Source organism: Pseudogymnoascus destructans (assembly GCF_001641265.1).
Source record: "Pseudogymnoascus destructans isolate 20631-21 unplaced genomic scaffold scaffold_20, whole genome shotgun sequence".
NCBI lineage: Eukaryota > Fungi > Ascomycota > Leotiomycetes > Thelebolales > Thelebolaceae > Pseudogymnoascus > Pseudogymnoascus destructans.
Window position 1 is genome coordinate 660,217 of NW_020167539.1, and position 23,859 is coordinate 684,075.

Consider the following 23,859-nt stretch of genomic DNA (forward strand, 5'->3'; position numbering starts at 1 on the left):
CAGTGGATGATCACGCTGTGAGGGGAATTGGTGTGGTGTGGTGGTGGAGGGCCGGGGCCGGTACTCCCCGTCTCTGTCTGCTTTCTGGGCCTGCTGGTTGGCTGTAGGGAGAGGTGGCAGGCTGCAGTAGTGGTAATCTGCACCCACCATCTCGCTACCACTTCCTCTACCACTTCCTCCACCACTTCCTCCATCACTTCCTCTACCACTTCCATCCCCGCTACCACTTCCATCACCACTCACCCTGCCGTCTATCACCACCGCCCTCAACCTCCATCCACTGACTACAGGCGCCATGATATGCTGCCATATGCTGCCATAGTGATGATGGTCAGCATCACTGTCATGGCCAAAAAGTACAGTCGGAAAGTAAATCGCACAAACCATCACGTGCCGTCTCTGTAGCCTCCATCGTGCTACGAGTACTCTACTTTCCTTCCTTCTTTCATGCACAGAGCAACTTGTACATACTGTACGTGACGCTGTCTCACCTCCCACCACCTCCACTACCATCTCACTCCCCTCCCACTACAATCTCACTCCCCTCCTCCCACCTCCCCACTACCATCTCACTCCCCTCCCACTACAATCTCACTCCCCTCCCACTACAATCTCACTCCCTCCCACCTCCTGCGGCACTTCATGTGAGAGGAAGCAACATGCCGCACCTCGCACCTTGCATATGCTCACCGCTACTCTTCACACGTAGTATTTCATATACTAATTCCATGTAATTTATTCAAGGGGAGAGTCTCCACTAGCAAATGCCTGTAAATGGCTAGCAGAGAACCCTGGGAATCTGCCACTACTACCAGTCGAGTTTTTAAGCTGCTCTCTAAAGAAATGGATACTTGAGCAACATTATCATATATACCTTCCCATCACATCTTGCACACGTTTCACAGCCATTAGATGTACACGTATGTGGCAGCAGACCTTCAAGAGTCTACTATAATATCTGCTTTTCAGAAAGCACATATTTGGCAGCCTATAATACAGCCTATAGAGCCTACGCCTACTCTACCAATCCGGGAAGAAAGGGCTACAGCACTGGAAGCCTCGGAAAGTGAGGCCGAGTAATTTCGCAGAGTAGGTAGAGCATGTACCTTTACATACAAATTACTACGGACAGATGAAGTGCCGCAACTTGCTTTACCCTCCACTGAACCCTTCCAAAAAGGCAAAAAGGCAAAAAGATAACTGCTCTCGGCAAGGCTCGAACTTGCGACCTTTGGATGTCATCACATGATTGTTTATCAATCACGTCATATTCAACATATGAGACCAACGCTCTAGCCAACTGAGCCACGAAAGCTGTTTGGTTTGAGTGGCAGCCGCTTATGAGGATTGATGAGGCGCGTGGCTGCGTGGCTCACGTGGAAAAAGGCGGTGAAGACCTTGCCGTTCCCTGTGTTCTGTGGCTCCGTACCTCCGTAGAGTCCCGCTAAGCCGATGCTCGGTAAGGCGATGTTCGCGATAATGCGATAATGCGATAATGCGATTTTTTTTCTCGTCCCGATTCAAAATACATACAACGACCGGTATCATCAATATTGCTCCGTTACCACCTAAAATCGCCTTATCCAATAATAGACCCCCATCACTATTAAGCAGCGTCGTGCACTTAGAGAGTGGCATTCTCGACAATACCCTCGACCGTCACAAAAGGCCTGTTAACAGTAGTTTAAGGACAGATACAACCATTCTCTTAGTCAATCAACAGTCTTAAGAGTCTATTTTGACAGTGTCGATAACAGCTACTCGACCTCGCACTAGAACATGCCTTACCTTAAGGAGATCCTTTTCGCTTAGCAAAGGCAGATTGAAGGTCGAGCTGGAAACACAAGTAGAGAGGCTTTGAAGGAAAGGGCAAGGTAGATTTAGCAGCAACTTCCATAGTATTTAACACAGCCTATACCTAATTTCTTAGTTAGTTAGCTCTCTCGATTTAAGAAGCAACACAACATCTAATAGTATACAAATCACAGCAAGGCAGGATCTGTTAGCAAGTCTATAGAAGAGGATATAAAGGCTTTACAAACTCTAGCTAGAGAATATCAAGAGGAGGATATATACAATATAGATGAAACAGCATTGTTTTAGCAAACGGTTCCATCTAGAGGTCTTGCAACCTAATCACAGCTAGGAATCAAGACCATAATAAGCTTTAAAGACTGTATAATTCCTTAATTAAGAGGTTGAAATTGACTAGTTGAATTAGGAGGAAGCTAGCAGTGTTACGGCTATAGTAACATGATGTCATGGTTATAGGGCCAGGGCCTAGTAACGTGACGTGTGAGTCACAGTGGGAAGCGGGGTAGGCTGCCATGTGACGGGGCTAATGGATAGTTGCAGAAACTAGTGGATATTGGATAGTTGAGCTATCCACAAACTATCCTGAATATCTAGCTATCCGCCAACTATCCAGATTACCCATGAGGCACGACGCCACTATATAAGTAGATAGTATTTCCTTAGATAGGAGCTTCGTGCTCAACTCAATACAGTATTTGTTATATACTAGTAACGTGTTACTTGAAGCCTTTGTGTCTGATCCCCTGCCTCCTCTGATAAGTAAACCTTTACGCAAGAGAACCTCTGTGCCTTCTATCGTTTAGAAGTCAGCGTTACACTTTGAGCACCACTTCTACGAGGCACTGGCTCATACACAAAGCAACATGTCTGTCGTCAGTTCGAAGGGGAAAACCCCCACCACGCCAACTTCGTCTCAGAGGTCTAAGCCTGAGAATGAAGAGATGCCCGACGCACCCACCGTCAACGAACTCAAGGAAACTCTACGCGTCAAGTTGCCCGACACTTACTCCAGCAACCGAAAGGAACTTGAGGTGTTTTTGCTACAGGTCGAACTGTACCAGCACTTCAATGACGAGAAGTTTCCCACCCAGGAGAGCTATGCCCTGTGGACTGCGTCCTACCTTAGGGGGGAAGCCCTGCGATGGATCGAACCATTCCTCAAGGATTATTTCAAATATGAGAGTACCAATGGAAGCATGGCAACTACGCAGACTATGTTTGGCAGCTGGAAAGGATTCTGTAAGGAAATCCGACGCATGTTCGGAGACATTGATGAGATTAAGACCGCGGAAGACCATCTGTTTGCACTTAAGCAGACTGGCAGCGCCCTCACGTACTCCACAGAATTCCAGAGATACGGCAATCAGACAGGATGGGACGCCAGCGCACTCATCAGCCACTACCGACGTGGGCTGAAGAGCCATATACGTATGGAACTTGCCCGTTTGGAACAACAACCAACGGACATGGTAGCGCTAATCGAACATACGGTCCGAATCGACAATCGACTATACGAATTCCAGAAGGAACGTCGGACCTATGACAAGCCCAAGAAAAGTTACCCCTACCGGGGAAACGAGGGCAGACGACGGGATCAACACCCGCGAGACAACCGTTGGTCGGACCCAATGGAACTCGATGCCACGTTCAAACCTGGATGACCCCGTGACCCTAAGAAAGACAGACAATTCAAGGAACGACTCTGTTTTAACTGCGACAAGCCAGGCCACATGGCCCGAGACTGCAGACAGCCAAAGAAAGGGAACAGTGGACGCAAAGTCGGCAAACAACTCAATGCTACCTGGCAAGGCCGGGGAGGTTACAACGCCTCGGGGACAGGACAGTTGAACGCAACATTTGTGAGCAAACAGGACTGGGGAATAAACGGCAAAAGCACCCCAGAAGACGAGAGCTCAGACGAAGGGTCGGAGGCGGAATCATTTACCGTCTCGGAACAGGGAACCTTCGACGAGCTCGCACCTACGGAACCAATGAGTCCACGGTGCAAGAGCGTAGTAAGACGCATGGCAAAACACGCCCACGCGAAGATTAGGGCCGAACGAGACAAGCCCAGCGGCCAGAGGAGAATCCCCACGCTTAAGGGCATCTACGGGAACCTGTTACAGGGACTTCCGTTAGAGTGCAAGGTGGACGACTGCAAGGATGACCTCTGGAGATACTACGACCAACTAACGAATACCCGCAGGCTGCTTGGCACGTCCCCAGATGTAGCTAAGTTGGAAGCCCAAGAAGCGGAAGAACTGGAGAAGGATGTCGAGCATATGGCTAAACTGAAGAATATGAAAAGCGTCGAACTTTACTACCAGGACCGCAGGAGAGCCCTGGAGAAGTACGATGAGAAAGCCAGAGATATGCTCCGACGGGAAAATGCGAGACCCACTCCACGCATCGAAAGGAGAGCCATGGAGCAACTAGACACGTTCTCCACGCCTCCGAGGGAAGATAGTGCATGGGTGAGAGGACAGCGGGAACTATCAACGACAGACGCAACAGAGACTGATCATCCCTGGCATGCGTATGTCTACTGGGAGTATTGCAGCGAAGATGACTGCAAGCTCCACTGGAAAAAGAAACACCAGAATCAGTTGTTTCCCCGATCCTCGCCCAGGATACACTTCAGAGACGCAGAGCAAGTTCACGCCCTCAGGCGAAGCCAGTCTGAAGGGGACTTGCCTATCAAAAGCGAACAGGTATACGAGAAATACCCACATCTGCTAGACGAAGCAGAAGAGCGAGGGAAACGATCTCCCCAAGGACCACCATTGGAAGCGGATGAATACTATCCTTCCTCGGACGAGTCAAAAAACTAGGAGTCCTCGACGGTAGGCCACCGGCGAGCAACAGGAAGAGGCCTAGTACGAACCAGCTATGCGCCACGGAAGGCGGCATGCAACTATATGTGGTCGCTAAGATACAACAGCGACACCTCCGAGCAATGATTGACTCAGGAGCGACGGGCAACTTTATGACAAAGAAAGTAGCAGACACGCAAGGTTTCAAGACACAATTGAAAACCGAACCATACCCGTTAATGGTCGTAGATGGAGAGCCCATCTCGACTAATGAAGGAATGGTGACCCACGAAACGGTCCCATTGGAAATGGTCATGCTACACGGGCACAAGGAAACGATTCAGTTTGACATCGTGCACATGGACAACCATGCGTGCATCCTTGGTGTGCCATGGCTCAAGAAACACAACCCCCAGATCGACTGGTGGAACGAGAAAGTTGTGATGAGCCAGTGCGCGTGTGAACAACGGACGGACACGCGACAATGGGAGAAACCCTCCCAGGGCCGGAAGGAGTTATGTGCAACCTCCGAGCTCGATGACCTAGCCCAGGCATCCTCACCGACGAGTATACCGGTGGAGTACAAGGAATACGAGCAATTATTCCAGGAAGGCCCTAAGAACGAGGCGCTTCCTAAGCACCAACCATGGGATCACGAGATACCTTTGGAGAAAGACAAGAGTCCACCGTTCGGACCAATATACCAGCTATCGGAAAAGGAGCTGAAGGTACTTAAGGAGTACATCGATGATAACCTAGCGAAAGGATTCATCAGACCATCCACATCACCAGCAGGAAGTCCGGTGCTTTTCGTACCAAAGAAAGACGGCTCCCTACGGTTATGTGTGGACTATCGAGCGTTGAACAACATCACAATCAAGGACAGGTATGCCCTGCCGTTAATCAACGAACTACACGATAGATTTCAAGGAGCAAAGATCTTCAGTAAGCTAGATCTGCGAGGAGCATACAACCTGATCTGAATCAAGGCTGGGGAAGAGTGGAAAACAGCATTCCGCACCCGCTATGGCCTATTCGAGTATCAAGTCATGCCCTTTGGGCTAACAAACGCACCCGCATCCATGCAATGACTGATGAATGATGCTTTGCACGAATACTTAGACATCTTTACCATTGTCTACCTAGACGACGTCCTGGTGTATTCAGCAACCAAGGAAGAGCATGTCAAGCATGTCAAACTTGTCCTGAAGAAACTAAAGGAGTACAGCTTACTCCTCAAACCAGAGAAGTGCGAGTTCCATAAAAACCAAGTCGAATTCTTGGGTTACATTATTGGAACGCACGGCATCAAGATGGACCAAGCAAAAGTAACGGCAGTGTTGGAATGGCCAACACCGACCACGGTCAAGGAAGTGCAAGCCTTCCTAGGCTTCGCCAACTTCTACCGAAGATTCATCTCGGGATATTCCAAGGTAGCTCAACCACTCACGGAGCTTACCAGAAAGGATCTCGAATTCAAATGGACGAACAAGGCAGAGGCTGCTTTCCAGGAACTTAAGACGAAGTTCACGGAAGCACCTATCCTTGCTACATTTGACCCTGCAAAGAAGATCATCCTCGAAACGGACTCTTCTGACTTCGCAATTGGAGCATGTCTGAATCAACCAGACGAGAACGGTAAGTTCAAACCAATCGCGTACTACTCTAGGAAACTGTCACCCGCGGAACTCAATTACGACATCCACGACAAGGAGCTACTGGCTATTGTCGTTGCCTTTGAGCAGTGGCGAGTATATCTTGAGGGATCCACCTACCCTGTGCAGGTATGGACGGATCACAAGAACCTCATATACTTCACCACGACCAAGGTTTTAAACCGCAGACAAGTCCGCTGGGCAGAAACCCTCGCAGCCTACAACTTCACGATAACCTATCGCAAGGGCTCTGAGAATGCAAGAGCAGACGCTCTCAGCAGACGGACCGACTACGCCGGCCCAAAGGAAGAAAGACCTAGAGCAATTCTGAAGAAAACAGATGCAGGAATACAGTACAACGAGTTACTAGCGACGATCTCAGTCATCGAAGATACAGAACTCGAGGAAAGACTCAAGAAAGCTTACGCAACAGACGAATGCGCCAAGCGAGTCTTGTCCAAAGTCGAAGGCAACTTCGCCATCAACGAACAAGGATTGATTCGATACAAAGGGTTAGTGTATGTCCCAAGTCAAATGAGACGCCCGCTGGTGCAAGAACAACACTCGTTACCAGCACACGGTCATCAGGGAGTAACACGAACCTTCGAACGAATCACCCGACACTACTACTTCCCAGGTATGAGGAAGCAGGTAGAGACAGTGGTAAGAGAGTGCGACATTTGCAGCAAGTCAAAATCCAATAGGCATCTGCCATACGGACAACTCAAGTCGACACCAGTACCAAAAGGAGCGTGGAAATCAATAGCTTTGGACTTCGTCGTCAAGCTTCCACCCTCCAAGGACCCGTTAACAGGAATAGAATACGACTCTATCCTCGTCATCACGGAAAGACTCACGAAATATGGGAAGTTTATACCATATCTAGAAGCTAGCGACGCCGAGGCGCTCACATATACCTTCATTCGAGTCATATTAGCTGATCATGGGATGCCAGAAGAAATCATCTCAGATAGAGACAAGCTCTTTACTTCGAAATTCTGGAAATCATTGATGGCGCTACTGGGAACAAATCATAAGCTGTCAACAGCTTTTCATCCCCAGACAGACGGCCAAACAGAAAGATTAAATCAGACCCTTGAACAGTACCTGCGAAGCTATGTCAATCATCAACAGGATAACTGGGTTCAGATCTTACCCATCGCACAGTTTGCATATAACAGCGCGATGACAGAAGCAACGAAAGTCTCACCGTTCTTTGCCAATTACGGCTACCAGCCAGAAGCATATAGGCAACCAAGACCGGATGAATCACGAGCTGAACAAGCCCTGATCGTGGTGGAACAACTGAAATCGTTCCACGAACAACTTGCGACGGACATCCAATTCTTAAATGAACGATCCGCCGCATACGCAAACAAGAAGCGCAGTATGGAACATGCCTTCAAGGAGGGGGATAAAGTATACCTACTCCGGAAACATATCAAAACGAAACGACCAAGTACAAAGTTGGACTTCAAGAAATTGGGACCATTCAAAATATTGAACAAAGTCAGCTCAGTTAATTACAGACTGCAGCTACCCAAGAAGTCTAGACTACACCCGGTATTTCATGTCTCACTACTGGAACCAGCAAGAGGAAATACCCCAATTGCGACAGATACAGAACTTCAACCAGAGAATGAGATTGTTGAATACGAAGTCGAAGTGATCCTAGACAGAAGGTTAGTAGGACGCAAAGAAGAGTTTTTGATAAAATGGAAAGATTATGAACCTACGGACAATTCATGGGAAACGGTCAGAAACCTTAGCTGTCCAGAGCTACTGGAGGTGTTTCGCCGTCGACACCCAAGCGATCAAAGAAGCCAGGAGACAGGGCCACAAAAAGGTCCTGGTCAGGGGCAGCACCCTCAGAAACGGCAGTAGAAGGGCTGTGCAAGAGAGTCCCTTTGACCTCTGCCTCCCTACACTCCTTCTCCTCTGCTTCATCCAATTCGTCCAAAGATTTCAGACCACGACGCAGCATCTCAACACCGCGGGTTTTGAGAGCCTTCTGCTGTTTGCGAAGACGCATGCGATGGGCATATGCTTCTTGAGCGCAGAGGTGAGCCTCTCGCTCCTGAGATGCCGCCGCTTCCTCTTCTACCTCAAGACGCTCTTCTTCTTTTCGAAGCTTCTCCCAATCAGTTGGAGAAGGGGCGCAAGCGTTGCATTTGGAATTGCGACGAGTACATTCACTACAACGATGACTACCAGCAACAACGATACAGAATCGATTGTTGTGAAGACAGCTGGAACATGGCGACATTAGGTTGCCGTTCTTTTCAATACGGTCTGCAAGAAGATGACGTTCTTTGATTTTTATGTGTCTACTAGAAGACATGGTAAGCAGCGCAACCTGCTCGACAATTAAGTGGGCATCACCCTACTTAAGTAAGCGATTCCTTAATCAGCAAGACCTAAGGGACTAGGCCTTTTGGAGGAGGACCTAGTGTTATGGCTATAGTAACATGATGTCATGGTTATAGGGCCAGGGCCTAGTAACGTGACGTGTGAGTCACATAACGTGACGTGTGAGTCACATAACGTGACGTGTGAGTCACAGTGGGAAGCGGGGTAGGCTGCCATGTGACGGGGCTAATGGATAGTTGCAGAAACTAGTGGATATTGGATAGTTGAGCTATCCACGAACTATCCTGAATATCTAGCTATCCGCCAACTATCCAGATTACCCATGAGGCACGACGCCACTATATAAGTAGATAGTATTTCCTTAGATAGGAGCTTCGTGCTCAACTCAATACAGTATTTGTTATATACTAGTAACGTGTTACTTGAAGCCTTTGTGTCTGATCCCCTGCCTCCTCTGATAAGTAAACCTTTACGCAAGAGAACCTCTGTGTCTTCTATCATTTAGAAGTCAGCGTTACAAGCAGATTCAAATATTTAGAGGTAGAGGATTGAGTTCAAGACTACAATAATGGCTAGAGAAGTTATCTATAGAGAGAAGGATAGTTTGAGATGATGTTAATAGAAGGCTTGTAATTACTCCTTTATTAAAGTTGTGTTTATCTAGGCTTTCTTGTTCTACCACCACTCTCTACCTATTGTTAAGACATTGATATTCTAAACTACGTGAGGTTGCTTTGCTTTACTAATTTTCTAAACAGGAAAGCGGTTAGTACTAGTTGCATTAACATAGAAAACAAGAGTTATTCAATCTTTACTCATTTATGTTATAGTGCTTTGATTCTAACATTGATCTAGTTTAATTAATGAACCTTCATCTTGCTATTTGATTGACTTTACAGAGCTGGAATATCTACTTACAAAGCATAACAATATACAATTGCTTTCGAAAAAGCACACTTTTAACTATACCACTTGCTCTTTCAACACCAATTAATCCTCTAAATCTATCCAAATTCTTAAATCCTAATGAGGAAACACAGGCTTAGAATAATGATACTGAGACACTAACAGAGGAGGAGGTTAATAAGCTAGATTGAATCTAAAGAGAGAAGAAGAAGAAAGGAAGGAAGTAAGGCTATCCCTCATTATATACAGCTGTACGCTTACCAGTTCCCTATAACCTTAGTGGCTACTATGGGTACTTGTTGCCCTAATCGCTAGCAGCAATAAGCAGCGATCGTAACACCATTAACATCTAATGCCTCCAAATCTGCATCATATTGCTTAATAGCTCTTAATTGTGCTGTTGAGATATCAGCTCGACTTTCTATATAGAATTTGAACAGCCTGCCAAGCATATCTTATAATAGACTGGCTTCTTGACCTCCGTGACCATTGTAACATAAGATTGAATATCTCCTTTCTTTTGCTTGATACTGAAATTCGAATTCCCTTCTTTAGAAACCCTACAACTATATCCTAAAGTTGATTCCAGAACACCATAGAACACTACAGAACACCACAGAACACTACAGAACACCACAGAACACTACAGAACACCACAGAACACTACAGAACACCATAGAACATCACCAACTTCATAGATCAGACCTTTCACAACTCTCCCTTAACAAGGAATATAGGTGTGAGGGAAGTGCGCTCCTCTCGAGTGGCTCCTACAGTCGACAAACCACACAATAGGGCATTTAGCGATACAAGTCTAATCTACTAAATACAAAAAGAATAGCAAAGCTGCTATGGTACACACTACTAAAGAAAAAGCTAAGATGGCTAACCGAAACCTAGAAGACTATGAGTCTATGAATGAGAAAACAACTCTAGTAGATGAGTCTAAGAAGAAAGATGAACTTTAGGATGACTTCCTTAAAGCCTAAGAAGATTTCAAGAAAATGGGCAAAACAGCTTAAGAAAGATGCTAGTCTACACTGTCAAACAGCCACTAGACAAGGACTTGGATGTAATGGTGGGTGCACCAGATGTGAGAATCTAGCCACCCAAGGAAGGGATAATTTTACTAAGACAACACACTGTCTTAGGAAACAGAGCCAAAGGGTTGTAGCTTAGACTATTCCACAATGCAGCAATCAGGTGTATGATGTAGTGAAGTGGTTTAGACAAGTTGTAACAAATGTTGAGTCTGAGAACTCAGGGGTAAGTCAGAGGTTAGCACCTCACTGACTTTTCAGAAACAAAGAATAACAAGATCAATGCTTGGAAGCTTGGAAAAGACATAGAAGTATGTGCTAGTCGATTTACTGTATTGTCTGCTTGCCCTTTCTTAAGGAAAGGGCAATCCTATTTATGCCAAAGGAGTGTAGTTCTCTCATCTTCCAAGACTTTCCATGACTAACCAGGCTTGGTAACTGTATTAGGAATCAAGTGTGACCCACAACTAGCTTGCTAATTATGTAGTGAATGAGGAATCCCACAGAACCATCTCTTAGGTTCCTAGCCTATAGGAAGTGAAAGGAGGTCCAAGGTAAGAGTATACCCCTATAGACAAATTATGTCATAACTTAACCAATCTTGTGAGTAACTAAGGAGCGATGATGTGTAATGAATCATAGAGGGCTGTAAAAGCTTCTAGAGATATCGTTCATGTTCCTAGGCCTCTAGTTGGTAGAGATATGCCATGTGGTAGTATTGGCCCACCCCCTTAAGGAGGATATTTTCTTAATAACTTGTTCAATGAGTGTCCAAATAATATGCCATGATGTATGTAGCATAAACAGATGTAGTAGAAGAGTTTGCAGCAATCGTTGAGTAGTATTGCTCTTGTTGTTGGTGTGATAAGCCAAGATATGTATGGTGACTTGTAGGTTTGTGTAACGCTGACTTCTAAACGATAGAAGACACAGAGGTTTCTTGTGTAAGGTTGACTTGACAGAGGAGGCAGGGGATTAGACACAAAGGCTTTCCAAGTAACACGTTACAGTATTGTAAATAATACTATATTGAGTTGAGCACGAAGCTCCTATCTAAGGAAATACTATCTACTTATATAGTGGCGTCGTGCCTCATGGGTAATCTGGATAGTTGGCGGATAGCTAGATATTCAGGATAGTTTGTGGATAGCTCAACTATCCAATATCCACTAGTTTCTGCAACTATCCATTAGCCCTGTCACATGGCAGCCTACCCCGCTTGCCCCCTGTGACTCACACGTCACATTACTAGGCCCTGGCCCTGTAACCATGACGTCATGTTACTGTAGCTGTAACAGTTTGAGGAGGAGATTTCTAAATTTGCTCTTGAGTTTGATAGCAAACTGAGTGCAACGAATGTCAGTATGACACAAAGCTTACAAGCTAGCCCTCCAACCTCCTTATAAGACAAAAAACACATGCACTGTTACAATGATTAGAGCTGCACCATTCAATATGCTTCAGAAGTAGAAAGGAGCTAAGGTTTTTACAGTATCATTTAAAGATATACTCGCTAAACAAGCAAAGGAGGAAACGAAGGAAATCGACCCAAAACTGATCCTCCTAATGGAGTTCCATAAATATCTCGATGTGTTCTCAAAACAGGCTGTAGACAAGCTCCCGCCTCACAGATATGCAGACCATCACATTGTATTAGAAGGGAACTTGAAACTAGGGCATGCACCACTCTATAACATGTCTCGAGAAGAGCTTGATCTTGTGAATAAATACTTAGGGGACAATCTTACTAAAGGATTCATTAAAGCTAGCAAAGCACCATTTGCTTCACCTCTGTTATTTGTACGCAAACCAGGAGGTAGACTTCGATTTTATGTAGACTATCGCAAACTAAATGCAATCACAAGGAAAGACTCATACCCACTTCCCCTCATTGATAAAACATTAGCTCAAATCACAGGTGCTAAATATCTTACAAAGATTGATATTAGACATGCCTTTAATCGAATTTGCATGCAGACAGAGGAGGACGAAGATCTAACAACATTCAAAACTCGATTTAGATCATACAAATACAAAGTTCTCCCATTTGGACTTACGAATGGCCTAGCAACATTCCAATGATATATGAATGAAACATTAATGGAATACATAAACAAATTCGTCACTGCATACATGGATGATCTTCTCATCTATAGCACAAGTAAGGAGGAACATGTTAAGCATGTCAAAATGGTTCTGCAAAAGCTTCGAGAAGCAGGACTACAAGCAGATATAGCAAAATGTGAATTCTTCGTTCAAGAGGCAAAATTCTTAGGACTCATCATTAGAGTTAATGGAACTCGCATGGATCCTAGAAAGGTGAACACTATACTCAATTAGAAAGCACCAAAATCATTACGGGATATGCAAGCTTTTATCAGATTCTGTGTGTTCTATCGAAGGTTTATTAAGAACTATTCAAACATCATGAAACCACTTGTTAACTTAACGAAAAAAGACCATGTCTTCGAATGGACAGAAGCATGTCAGGAAGCATTCACACTTCTGAAAAAGACTGTCACAGAAGCTCTAGTCTTATGATATTTCGATAGAGAGAAGACAGCCTATGTTGAAGCTGATGCCTTAGATTTTATTTCCTCTAGGGTACTGTCATAGAAAGATAACAAGGGAATCCTACATCTAGTTGCATTCTTCTTGAAAAAGATGGCAGCTGTAGAATGCAATTATGAAATCTATGACAAGGAGTTACTCGCTATCATTAGATGCTTCGAAGCATGGAGACCAGAAGTCAAGGGCACAGTAATGCTAGTCTAAGTTTTGTCAGATCACAAGAGTCTTGATGTAAGGACAGTTCGTGTAAGGGTTTAGGTAGGCAGTGTGCTAAGACCGTAGGTTGGAGCAAATAGTATAGTATTCAACAGACTAATCTCTGAGCCCCTACTAATAGGGGGCTCAGCTACCTTATCTACTCCTTCGGGGTTGGGCCCCCGCCGTCTCGGTTGCGAGTCGGGTCCGGGCGCCATCTTGCAGTCTTCCAGCCTAATAGCGGCCTTAGGCTACGAGGCCTCCCTTAGCGGCCTTGGCAGCCTAGGGCGCTCTAGCGGGGCGCCCCCGACGCGGACCCGCGACCGACCCTTCTTACTTCCTACCTACCCGTGACAGTTCGAACCAAGGCTGACCTTCAAGTCTGCAGAAGTGTCATACTGACATTCGTTGCACTCAGTTTGCTATCAAACTCAAGAGCAAACTTAGAAATCTCCTCCTCAAACCTACAAGTCACTATACATATTTTGGCTTATCACACCAACAACAAGAGCAATACTACTCAACGATTGCTACAACCCTCTATGATTCATTACATGTCATCGCTCCTTAGTTACTGGGCCGATATTACCACATAGCATATCTCTACAACCCTCTATGATTCATTACACATCATCACTCCTTAGTTACTGGGCTAATACTACCACATGACATATCTCTACCAACTAGAGGCCTAGGAACATGAACGATAGCTCCAAAAGCTTCTACAAACCTCTATGATTCATTACACGTCATCGCTCCTTAGTTAACCACAAGATTGGTTAAGTTATGACATAATTTGTCTATAGGGGTACTCTGACCTTGGACCTCCTTTCACTTCCTATAGGCTAGGAACCTAAGAGATGGTTCTATGGGATTCTCTTATGTTGACTACAGTTACCAAGCCTGGTTAGTCATGGAAAGTCTTGGAAAATGAGAGAACTACACTCCTTTAGCATAAATAGGATTGCCCTTTCCTTAAGAAAGGGCAAGCAGACAATACAGTAAATCAACTATCACATACTTCTACGTCTTTTCCAAGCTTCCAAGCATTGATCTTGTTATTCCTTGATTCTGAAAAGTCAGTGAGGTGCTAACCTCTGACTTATCCCTGAGTTCTCAGACTCAACATTTGTTCAACATTTGTTACAACTTGTCTAAACCACTCCACTACATCATACACCTGATTGCTGCATTGTGGAATAGTCTAAGCTACAACCCTTTGGCTATGTTTCCTAAGACAGTGTGTTGTCTTAGTAAAATCATCCCTTTCCCTGGGTGGCTAGATTCTCACATCTGGTGCACCCACCATTACAAAATCGCACTCTTGCAAACTCGCTGTAAGGACAGTTCGAACTGAGGCTGACCTTCAAGTCTGCAGAAGTATCCGAAGTATAATGTGAAGACTTTGATACTCGAAGCAGTAGGACAAGGTATAGTAGTTCAGGCTCCAAAGCATATACTTTATACCACAGGGGTCAAGTGGTGAGACTAACAGGTTGGCCAAGTGGTTCGACTCGAAGTAAGGGAATGCAAAGTAAGTCGAAGCAGGAGGAATTGCAAGAAGGCCAAGTAGTATATAATTTGCTAGCTAAAGATCAATAAGAGACATGAGCAATAAGTGCTTATATAACAGTAAAAATCCCTAGTGCCAAATAAGCGAAGGCACTAATTAACCGAACCCTAGCTAAGCGAGCCCTAGTGCAGCAAGCCAATAACAAGAGAGCCTAAGCCAGTAGTCAACATTTGGGCTGATCTAGGTCAGCAAGCGAAGCGAAGTGAGCGAAGTGAGTGAAGCAGGTGAAGTGAATGACATAGTGAAATAAGTACTAGAGACTAAAGCGAATCGAAGGGTCGTGACACAAATATCAAAGGACGGCCATGACACTCGCATAGAGACATGCACAAATCAACATAGGAAACACTAAGATATTAGGTTGGAGATCAAGTATGGCTATCTACATGAAATATTAGGACTTAGAGCCATTGAAGAAACTCGATCACAAGCAAGTTGGTCTGTATAAGATTCTCGAACGAATTAGGCAAGTGGCATACCGATTAGAACTACTACTAAGCATGAAGATACATCCTGTCTTTCACAGCAACCTCTTAAGACTTGATTCGAATGATGCATTAAGTGGCTAACACTAGGAACCATCATCTATAGTCATTGTAGATGGTGAACTCGAATGGGAAGTTGAGGAAATTCTAGATTCAAAGCACTTAAGAAAAAAGTTATTTTACATAGTAGCATAGAAGAATCACCCGCCTAACAACACATGGTATCTAGCTACAAATTTCGAACATGCACTAGAGATCACGTAAGCATTGTATCAGAAATACCCTAAAAAACCAAAGTAACTGAATTTTAAAATTTTCTACTCTTAAGAGTAGACAAGAGCCTGAAGGTGGGGTTTGAACAGCCACGAACATGAGCTGTAAGACTGTGTAGTATATGTAGATCGACTGTACATAATGCTCGAACATGCCCTCAACGAGTATAATTAATCCGAGTCAATTTCAAGAGCTAATGTATTGAATTATGTGGAGTGGTGGGGTGGAAAACCCAGCTCGCTTGCAAACACAGCTCGCATGCCGACTACGTTATTCATCAGGTCGATATCAAATTAGTGGCTAGATTCCATCGGCTTAGCGGGACTCGACTGTATACTTAATTACAGTTGGTCCCTGATTGGTCTCAGTCCCCCGATCCCCGAAACGCGACCCGAAACGCGAGGCGCAGCTCGAGATAGTTGACACCTGAATTCCTGAATTCTCACATCTGTTAAGAAAACCCCCTCTATGTACTCTCTACCCCTCTCTCTCACTCTCTTTCTCTCTCACCCTCTCTCACCCTCTCTCACTCCCTTACGTCTACCTCCCCATCACTTCCATACCTACATACAACACAGCTGGCATCTAACTGCAGCTCCATGACTGGCTTCTATCCGCTGTTTACCCCTCGATCCCAACAATACCTAACCAGCTATCCACCTCAACATGCCTTCCTTCCACTTCCCAAACCTGGCCATCGCCGTCGCTCTGCTTGTCCTTTTCGCTCGTCCCGCGCATGCTTTTGGCGCAGGTAAGGTTTCCGCTGATCCATCTCCTCGAGCCATGGCCTAACAGATGCAGGTAACATCGCTTCGACCTCAGCTATTGAGGGCACAAACTGTACGTGCCCACCACCCACCTGTCCCAACATCATCACCCTAACCATACCAGGGCGTCATGGCGATATCGAAGATACCCTCCTCCTCCTTGCCATGTCTCGCGCTGCGGGAGGCAAGAAGTTTGATAAAATGAGCGTTTCCCGTGTTTACTTTGGTAACTGGCTGAGAGATTACTGTACGTTCTTCACTCTCCCCCCTAACACACCATGTTCTAACCCATCCTGTTAGCCCAGGCTATTGATGTCGGCACCGTCAAGTACGTCTCCGCCGAGGCCATCCGCATCCTCCTCTGGGTTCTCGGTTTCATGACGTTCGGCTACGGCACCGGCGAGTTCGAAGTCACCGCTGAACGCCTTGGCTGCTACCGCCCCGAAGACCACATCGACAACCCAAAAGACTACGCCGATAATCTTGATGCTACCCAGTACGACCGCCGCCTTCGTGGCCCCGTCGACGAGCGCGCTGAACTGGCAATCGATCAGCGACGTGGCATGAAGAACTATATTGCGAGCGAGGAGATTGGAATTACCACGTCTGCTGGCCATGTCCGGAACCTATTCTCGAGATGCATTCAACTCGGACGATCCTATGGGCGCAGCAAGAACAAGGCTGAGCTGTATGAAGCTCTTCGTCTTCTCGGCACCGGACTGCACTGCTTGGAAGATTTCAGTGCTCACTCCAACTACATCGAGCTTGCCCTTATCGAGATGGGCGAGACTGACGTGTTCCCCCTGGTTGGCCGCAACACGCAGATCCGTCTTCAAGGTGCTCGCTCTACCGTGTACCCTCTCGTGACCGGCACCTTCGGCGGCGTCGACTTCCTCCACTCCGTCATGGGTGAATTCGATGACAAGGCCACCCAGAGCGAAATCCAGCAGCTCGAGGGGACCATGCAGAATGGGAAGAATGCCGACACGAGCTTCTTGAGGGATATTCTTAACAAGATCCCAAGCGGAATCTTCGGTGACAATGACGAGGCTGGAAAGGCCGAGGAGCTCCGAACCAACGCGACCACCGCCCAGATGAACCAGGTCAGCGTGTCTCCCAGAGAGCCCGAGGCCTTTACTCGCCAGATGCAAGAGTGTGTCAAGCAGATCTACCCCATCATCGAGTGGCACGACAACCTCATGAAGAAGATCTCCACTGCCATTGAGAAGATCCCCATTCTCCCAGAACTGATCGAGCAACTCGAGAACCAGGTCAACATCTTCGTCTTCAGCCTGTTGGCACCCTTCGTTCTCCCTCTGATCAACCAGATGAAGAACGAGCTTAACGAGGGCTCATCCGAGATCATCAACAGCAGCAAGGCCCAGCAGCACAACGTCTTCCAGGACGACCAGAGCTCCGACCCAACCCACTCCATGCTCTCCAAGGATCACTTCAGCAGCATCCTCAACGAGCCAGCTGGAAAGATCTCCAGCGGCGTCCTCAAATGGGCCGTCCCCCAACTCATCGCCTGCTGGGACGACGAGCGCCAAGACATCGACCGCACCTGCACCCGCATCATCGAGGGCGTCCTCCACCACCCCGCCCTACGCCACGAGGGCCAAGACGGCGCCTCCGACGGCCGCCAGCAAATGTTCAGCATCGTCGAGCAGTGGTGGAGATCCAAGGGCTCAGATGAGCAGCGCGAGCTCCGCGGTAAGCTGAGCCGCAGTGGCGTCCAGAACGGCGAGAACCACAAGGAAGGCGTCGTGGACACCGGTCACGGCTGCTGCAAGCCCATCGGCATGGCCAAGAGCTCTGCCGGCCAGGACGCCGGCCGCGGCCGCATGATCTCCGATCTTGTCGGCGCGCTCTCAGGCGGTCAGGAAGCTGCCTCCGCAGGCTCCGGCTACGGTCGCCCGACTAAATCGTCCAACTCCGAGATCGAGAAGTTTGCCTCCGAGGCAGCTGGCGGTGGAGCCATCGGCAGCATCGTCGGCGCGCTCGCGGGCGGCATCGGCGGCGGCCTCCTCAGCGACGTCTTCGGCGACAAGGAGACCAAGAAGTCCTCCCAGAGATACGAGTCCGGCGACGGAGGCGTGACGCAGTCGTACACGGAGTACGGCAGCAACTCGCACGAGACGGCGCAGGCGCAGTACTCTGAGACCACGTACCCGAGCGGGACGCAGACGTCTAAGTACGCCCGCTACGAGCAGTCGCAGTCCGGGCAGGCGTACGAGGGACACGTGCAGCGCCAGCAGCAGCGCGGGAATGAGGTTAGGACTGAGGAGTGGAGGCAGGGGCGCACGGCGGGGGGGGATGAGTATCAGACGGAGGTTAAGACGAAGGAGTATCATAGCGGGGGGCGTGGAGGGAGGAAGGACTCGGATGGTGATGAGTCGGGGGATGACTCGGATTATAAGAGTAAGAAGAGGGAGAAGAAGGAGAAGAAGGAGAGGAAGAAGAGGGAGGAGAGGGAGAGGGAGCAGGGGGGAGAGGGCTATGGTGGTGGTGGTGGTGGCTATGGCCAGGAGAGCCGCCATGAGGAGCGTAGCAGTGGATATGGGGAACAGCGCCGGGAACAGCGCCGGGAACAGCGCCAGGAGTACGGCGGTGGCGGTGGTGGTGGTGGGTACGGACAACACGAGTCTCGTCACGAGCAGCGCCAGGAATACGGTGGCGGAGGCGGCGGCTACGAAGAACCCCGTCGCGAGCAGCGCCAGGAGCAGCAGTATGGCGGTGGTGGCTACGGCCAGGAGTCTCGTCGCGAGGAGTACGGTGGTGGAGGCGGCGGTGGGTATGGACAGGAGTCCCGCCGTGAAGAGTACGGTGGTGGTGGCGGCGGATATGGACAGGAATCCCGTCGTGAGGAGTACGGTGGTGGTGGAGGCGGTGGATATGGACAGGAGTCCCGCCGTGAAGAGTACGGTGGTGGTGGTGGCGGCGGATATGGACAGGAATCCCGTCGTGAGTACGGTGGTGGTGGAGGCGGTGGATATGGCCAGGAATCCCGCCGTGAGCATCATGATGGGGGGAGGAGAAATGAGGATGAGCGTAGGGGAGAGGGGTATGGTGGTGGGGAGGAGAGGAGGAATTATGGGAGGGGTGAGGCGGGGCAGTATGGACGGGGGGATGACTATGGGAGGGGGAGAGGACGTATTAGGTTGTGATGTTTATGAGTGATGATGGGTATGGAGATTGATTGTTATTGGCGATGATGGTTATGGTGGTGATGTTGATAGTGAGAAGATTGTTATGGCAGGATGATGAAAATAAAACTCGTTGACTTTTTCTAGACCCCATTCGCCATTGACAGCAACTAACCTCATCAGTTTAATAACAAACAAACACTCCATTATTCTATATCCCTACTATTCTCACTAGCTGGTCCAAACCCACCGGGTTGCTTAATATAAACCATCATCAAAGTCCGGCGGGGGAGGGGTCGGTCGGGGATGCGGGGTAAGTGGAATAACCTTAACAGCGAGCTCATCAAAGTCCGGCGGGGGAGGGGTCGGTCGGGGATGCGATGCAAGTTTAATCTGCAGGCAAGTTAAGGATATATCCAAATATTCTTAACCATCTTACCATGGAGGCCATTAGTGGGAATTTATTTTCCCCTGCAGAGGCGGAGGTGGATCACTTATGTACTAGCAGAATGTACAGGGTGGGATTGTTCATAACTGTGAGTTATGCCGCTGCGATGGGTATAATCTCAGGACTTTTGCTCTGTAGTAGGTTCTATGAGCTCTGTGTGAGTTCGACTTCCTCCATCTCAACTTCTATCTTCTCACCGTCATGTTTTTCCTCAAAGCCATCTCCAGTGCCCTCCTCATCCTCCCAACCCTCGCCTCAACAATGGCCAAAAACTCCTCCTACACCAACCCCATCCTGCCCGGATGGCACTCCGATCCCAGCTGCATATATGTAGCTGAGGATCACAATGCCTTCTTCTGCGCCACCTCATCCTTTCTCTCCTTCCCCGGCATGCCAATCTACACCAGCAAAGACCTCGTGAACTGGCGCCTCGCAAGCCACGTCGTCTCCCGCCCCTCGCAGGTCCCCCAGATCGGACTCACCGTCTCCCAAAACGGCGGTCTCTGGGCAGTAACGCTGCGTTACCACAAGGGAAAGTTTTACGCTATAGTCTCTTATACACCTCTAGCGCCCTGGGCGGTCACAGGACCTCTTCACAACAACCAACCCCTACGACAGCAGCTCCTGGGGCGCCCCCCTCGTCTTCCCCCTCCTCGACATCGACCCAAGCATCTTCTGGGACGATGACGGAACGACCTACCTCCACTTCTCCGGCATCCACCAGCAGACCATCGACCTCACCACCGGCGCCCTCGGGCCCCCATCAATCATCCGGAAGGGCTTCACAGAGTTCATCCCAGATGGGCCACAGGTCTACAAGAAAGACGGGTACTCATGATCAGCAAAGGAGGCACCGAGCTCGGCCACCACGAAGCCATCGCCCGCTCGAAAAATATCTCAGGCCCCTACACCAGCGCCCCTTCAAACCCGATACAAACCAGAATCCTACTTCCAAACCGTCGGGCACGCAGACCTCTTCCAGGACGGGTCCGGCAACTGGTAGGGCGCTGATCTGGCGACTCGCTCAGGGCCGGAATGGACGAATTACCCTATGGGTCGCGAAACGGTGCTGTTCCCCGTAACATGGGAGGCCGACGCCTGGCCCGTCCTCTCGCCTGTCCAGGGGCACATTAGCGGCTGGCCGCTTCCGAAACGCACGCGCGATGTGCGTGGTAGCGTGGCGTTTGTGGGGGATCCGGATGTTGTTGATTTCCACCCTGGTTCCAAGATCCCGGCGCACTTCGTGCACTGTGCACTGGCGATTCCCCCTTAAGGATGCGTTTGCGGTGTCACCCAGGGGATACCTGCGTATCCGCCCGTCGGTTGCGAATCTGACGTCCGCTGCGCCAGTGACTTCGCCGCAGGAAATGAGCTTGATTATGCGGGTGCAGACGGATACGCGGTTTGTGTTTAGTGTTGATGTTGTTGATTTCTCCCCGGAGAAGGAGGGGGAGGAGGAGACGGGGGTTACAGCGTTTTTGACGCAGACGCAGCATTTGGATTTGGGGATCGTGATGCTGGATACTGGTAAGCGTGATAAGAGGGGGAAGGAGGAGTTGGGGCTGCATATGAGACTCAGGGTTACGAATGTGCCGGGTTCGGCGGTGAATTTTGGGGGGGTAGAGACGGTTGTTAGACCGTTGCCGAGGGGGTGGGAGGGGGCGCCGATTAGGCTGGGCGTTAAGGCGGTTAATGAGACGCATTATGAGTTTTTTGCGGCGTCGGTTAGGAAGCCGAGGGAGGTCGAGGTTATGGGCACAGCGCCTGCGACGATCTTGAGCGGTGGGGATGGTCCGTTCACAGGTAAGAGCGTGTATTTCCTTTCCATGAACCTACTGGAGGGGGAATGGTGTTATATTTCCACTGACGAATTCACAGGTACGCTCGTCGGAGCATATGCTACGAGTAATGGCGGCGCAGGAAAGACAGAATCATACGTCAGTAGATGGCGATACCAAGGGAAGGGCCAGGACATTGGCAATGGAGAAACAGTGCCATACACCCCCTTTGTCGTCGGTTGAGCAGAGAGAGAGAGAGAGAGAGAGAAGGCTGGCATACGACCCGCAACATCTTTACTGATCTTTTAAATCTCCAAACCCAATATATATACCATCTGACCCTGCAAAGCCTCCCATTCTAAGCCTCCCATTCTGCGTCGGCAACCACTAAATCTGATCCGTAACATACCAATCCTCGCTCCCCACCGCCGTAGGCGCATAGAAGAGGCCATACGGATCGAGTTTCTTCTTCAGCGCGTACAGGCGCGGGTACTTTTACTCGCCATAGAACGCTGTGGCATAATTAGTCCTTCATCCCCCCCTTAAAAAAAACAGTATAATGGGGACAGTAAAATGGGGACAGTATAATGGGGGAAGCAATAAAGAAACTTCCACTGCTATTATCAACGAAGTTCATCTCACAAATTCCAAACATAGAGAAAATACTCAATAAATATCTGAAATATTAAAGCCCTCACCTACTCACTCACCCCAACCCCGCTGCGCCCTCGAATACGCCACCCTCCACCCCCTCGCCTCGATCTCCAGCGCCCTCGTACCATCCCCATTAACCTTAGCCACAAACCCATCCATCGACACCCCCCAATCAAAGTCCCCCCAACATTAAACCAATCCACGCAATTCCTCACAAACGCCCCCTCCGGTATTGGCTTCCTCGTCAGCACGCTCCTAAGCCCTATCCGCGCGCCCCCCTTGCTAACCAGTCCACTGGGCGTCAACCTGATCTGGTCGCCCATGGCCAAGAACCCCTTGGCGGCATCCGTGCCGTTGATGAGAAACTGCGTGACCAGCAGCCCCGGATTCGCGTCAACGGAGATGACGAGTGTATCATTGCTCCCCGCGCACTGATACGTGCCGGCGTACATAGGTAGGGGAAGCCGATGCCGAAGTCGGGCAGGAGGACGGTCTTGGTGGAGTAGGCGCCTACGTCGCCGCCTTTGGTGTACATCCAGACGGAGCGTTCAGGGAGGGGCGCTTTGTAGTCTCCCAAGGAGCGCCGACGAGGGCGCCGTCGTTGGCGGTAAAGGTTAGAGGTTTGAGCCAGCGACGGGTCTGAGCGGGGGAGAGGGGGGTGGAGTTTCGCATCGCTTGGCCGATCTTGCGCATGTCGTTGGTGGAGCTGTAGAAGCCGCCGGCTGGAGGCCGGAGAGGACATCGACGGTGTACTGCGAGATGATTTTGAATTCTTCTGTTCATGTCCTGTGATCAATGCAAAGAAAGACATGCGGAATGACCGACGATGCGGCTTCTCTGTGATCACAGCCAGGGATATTGATAAAATCGGTGCTCAAGGCATTATTGATTCGATCAAAGATCGTGTTGGAGAAAACCGGGTGTATATTAGCGTTGACATTGATGTGCTCGACCCGGCATTCGCTCCTGGTATGTTCCAATATATTATATTTCTGGGCGTGGAAGGAGGGCTAACAGTTGAATCATAGCAACTGGAACTTCTGAACCTGGCGGATGGAGCACTCGTGAACTGCTCACGGTTTTGGATGGCCTGACGGGGCTGAAGGTCATCGGTGGTGATGTGGTCGAAGTGGCACCGGCTTATGACAATACCGGAAAGACGACCGTCCTGGCAGCCGCTGGGGTCGCCTTTTCGCTCCTGACTCTGATGGTCCAAACTCCAGATACAGATTAAATAAACAGGGCCAAAGTATAAGTGAACAGTGAGGTAAAACAAGTATATTAGATTCTCACTTTGTTTATATAAAATCACGTCAATCAAATAAACACTCAACTCTACCAACCCACATCAATACCTGTTATATGACATG

General features: G+C 48.6%; 5 protein-coding genes and 1 non-coding gene across 6 annotated transcripts; 4 read left to right on the forward strand and 2 right to left on the reverse strand.

Moving 5' to 3' along the window:
* Positions 1 to 1,200: 1,200 nt before the first annotated feature.
* On the reverse strand, positions 1,201 to 1,315 carry VC83_07525 (the record flags this gene model as incomplete). Its single annotated transcript has 1 exon — positions 1,201 to 1,315. It is a non-coding gene; the product is annotated as a tRNA-Met (tRNA).
* A 14,772-nt stretch (positions 1,316 to 16,087) lies between these two features.
* Positions 16,088 to 19,830, forward strand: VC83_07526 (uncharacterized protein). Its single transcript, XM_024471095.1, has 4 exons — positions 16,088 to 16,447; positions 16,498 to 16,536; positions 16,588 to 16,710; positions 16,764 to 19,830. Exons 1-4 carry the CDS (start codon positions 16,363 to 16,365, stop codon positions 19,628 to 19,630), a joined length of 3,114 nt encoding a protein of 1,037 aa, XP_024321501.1. The 5' UTR covers positions 16,088 to 16,362; the 3' UTR covers positions 19,631 to 19,830.
* A 428-nt stretch (positions 19,831 to 20,258) lies between these two features.
* Positions 20,259 to 21,060, forward strand: VC83_07527 (uncharacterized protein; the record flags this gene model as incomplete). The annotated part of the gene is made up of 3 exons (XM_024471096.1): positions 20,259 to 20,567; positions 20,626 to 20,868; positions 20,905 to 21,060. 3 exons carry the CDS (start codon positions 20,259 to 20,261, stop codon positions 21,058 to 21,060), a joined length of 708 nt encoding a protein of 235 aa, XP_024321500.1.
* Positions 21,061 to 21,108: 48 nt separating this feature from the next.
* On the forward strand, positions 21,109 to 22,146 carry VC83_07528 (uncharacterized protein; the record flags this gene model as incomplete). The annotated part of the gene is made up of 3 exons (XM_024471097.1): positions 21,109 to 21,307; positions 21,408 to 21,860; positions 21,936 to 22,146. The coding sequence occupies 3 exons, from the start codon at positions 21,109 to 21,111 to the stop codon at positions 22,076 to 22,078; spliced, it is 795 nt and encodes a 264-aa protein (XP_024321467.1). The 3' UTR covers positions 22,079 to 22,146.
* Positions 22,147 to 22,541: 395 nt separating this feature from the next.
* Positions 22,542 to 23,182, reverse strand: VC83_07529 (uncharacterized protein; the record flags this gene model as incomplete). Its single annotated transcript, XM_024471098.1, has 3 exons — positions 22,542 to 22,591; positions 22,641 to 22,982; positions 23,023 to 23,182. The coding sequence occupies 3 exons, from the start codon at positions 23,180 to 23,182 to the stop codon at positions 22,542 to 22,544; spliced, it is 552 nt and encodes a 183-aa protein (XP_024321499.1).
* Positions 23,183 to 23,298: 116 nt separating this feature from the next.
* VC83_07530 (uncharacterized protein) lies at positions 23,299 to 23,723 on the forward strand (the record flags this gene model as incomplete). Its single annotated transcript, XM_024471099.1, has 2 exons — positions 23,299 to 23,458; positions 23,518 to 23,723. The coding sequence occupies 2 exons, from the start codon at positions 23,299 to 23,301 to the stop codon at positions 23,721 to 23,723; spliced, it is 366 nt and encodes a 121-aa protein (XP_024321400.1).
* Between the last annotated feature and the right edge of the window lie 136 nt (positions 23,724 to 23,859).

What these genes read in the sequence shown, in the direction of transcription:
- VC83_07526 (XM_024471095.1), top strand. Translation starts at nt 16,363, where the DNA reads ATGCCTTCCTTCCACTTCCCAAACCTGGCCATCGCCGTCGCTCTGCTT. An exon ending in AGCTATTGAGGGCACAAACT is followed by an intron (nt 16,537 to 16,587) that starts GTACGTGCCCAC and finishes TAACCATACCAG; the next exon opens with GGCGTCATGGCGATATCGAA. An exon ending in TAACTGGCTGAGAGATTACT is followed by an intron (nt 16,711 to 16,763) that starts GTACGTTCTTCA and finishes CCATCCTGTTAG; the next exon opens with CCCAGGCTATTGATGTCGGC.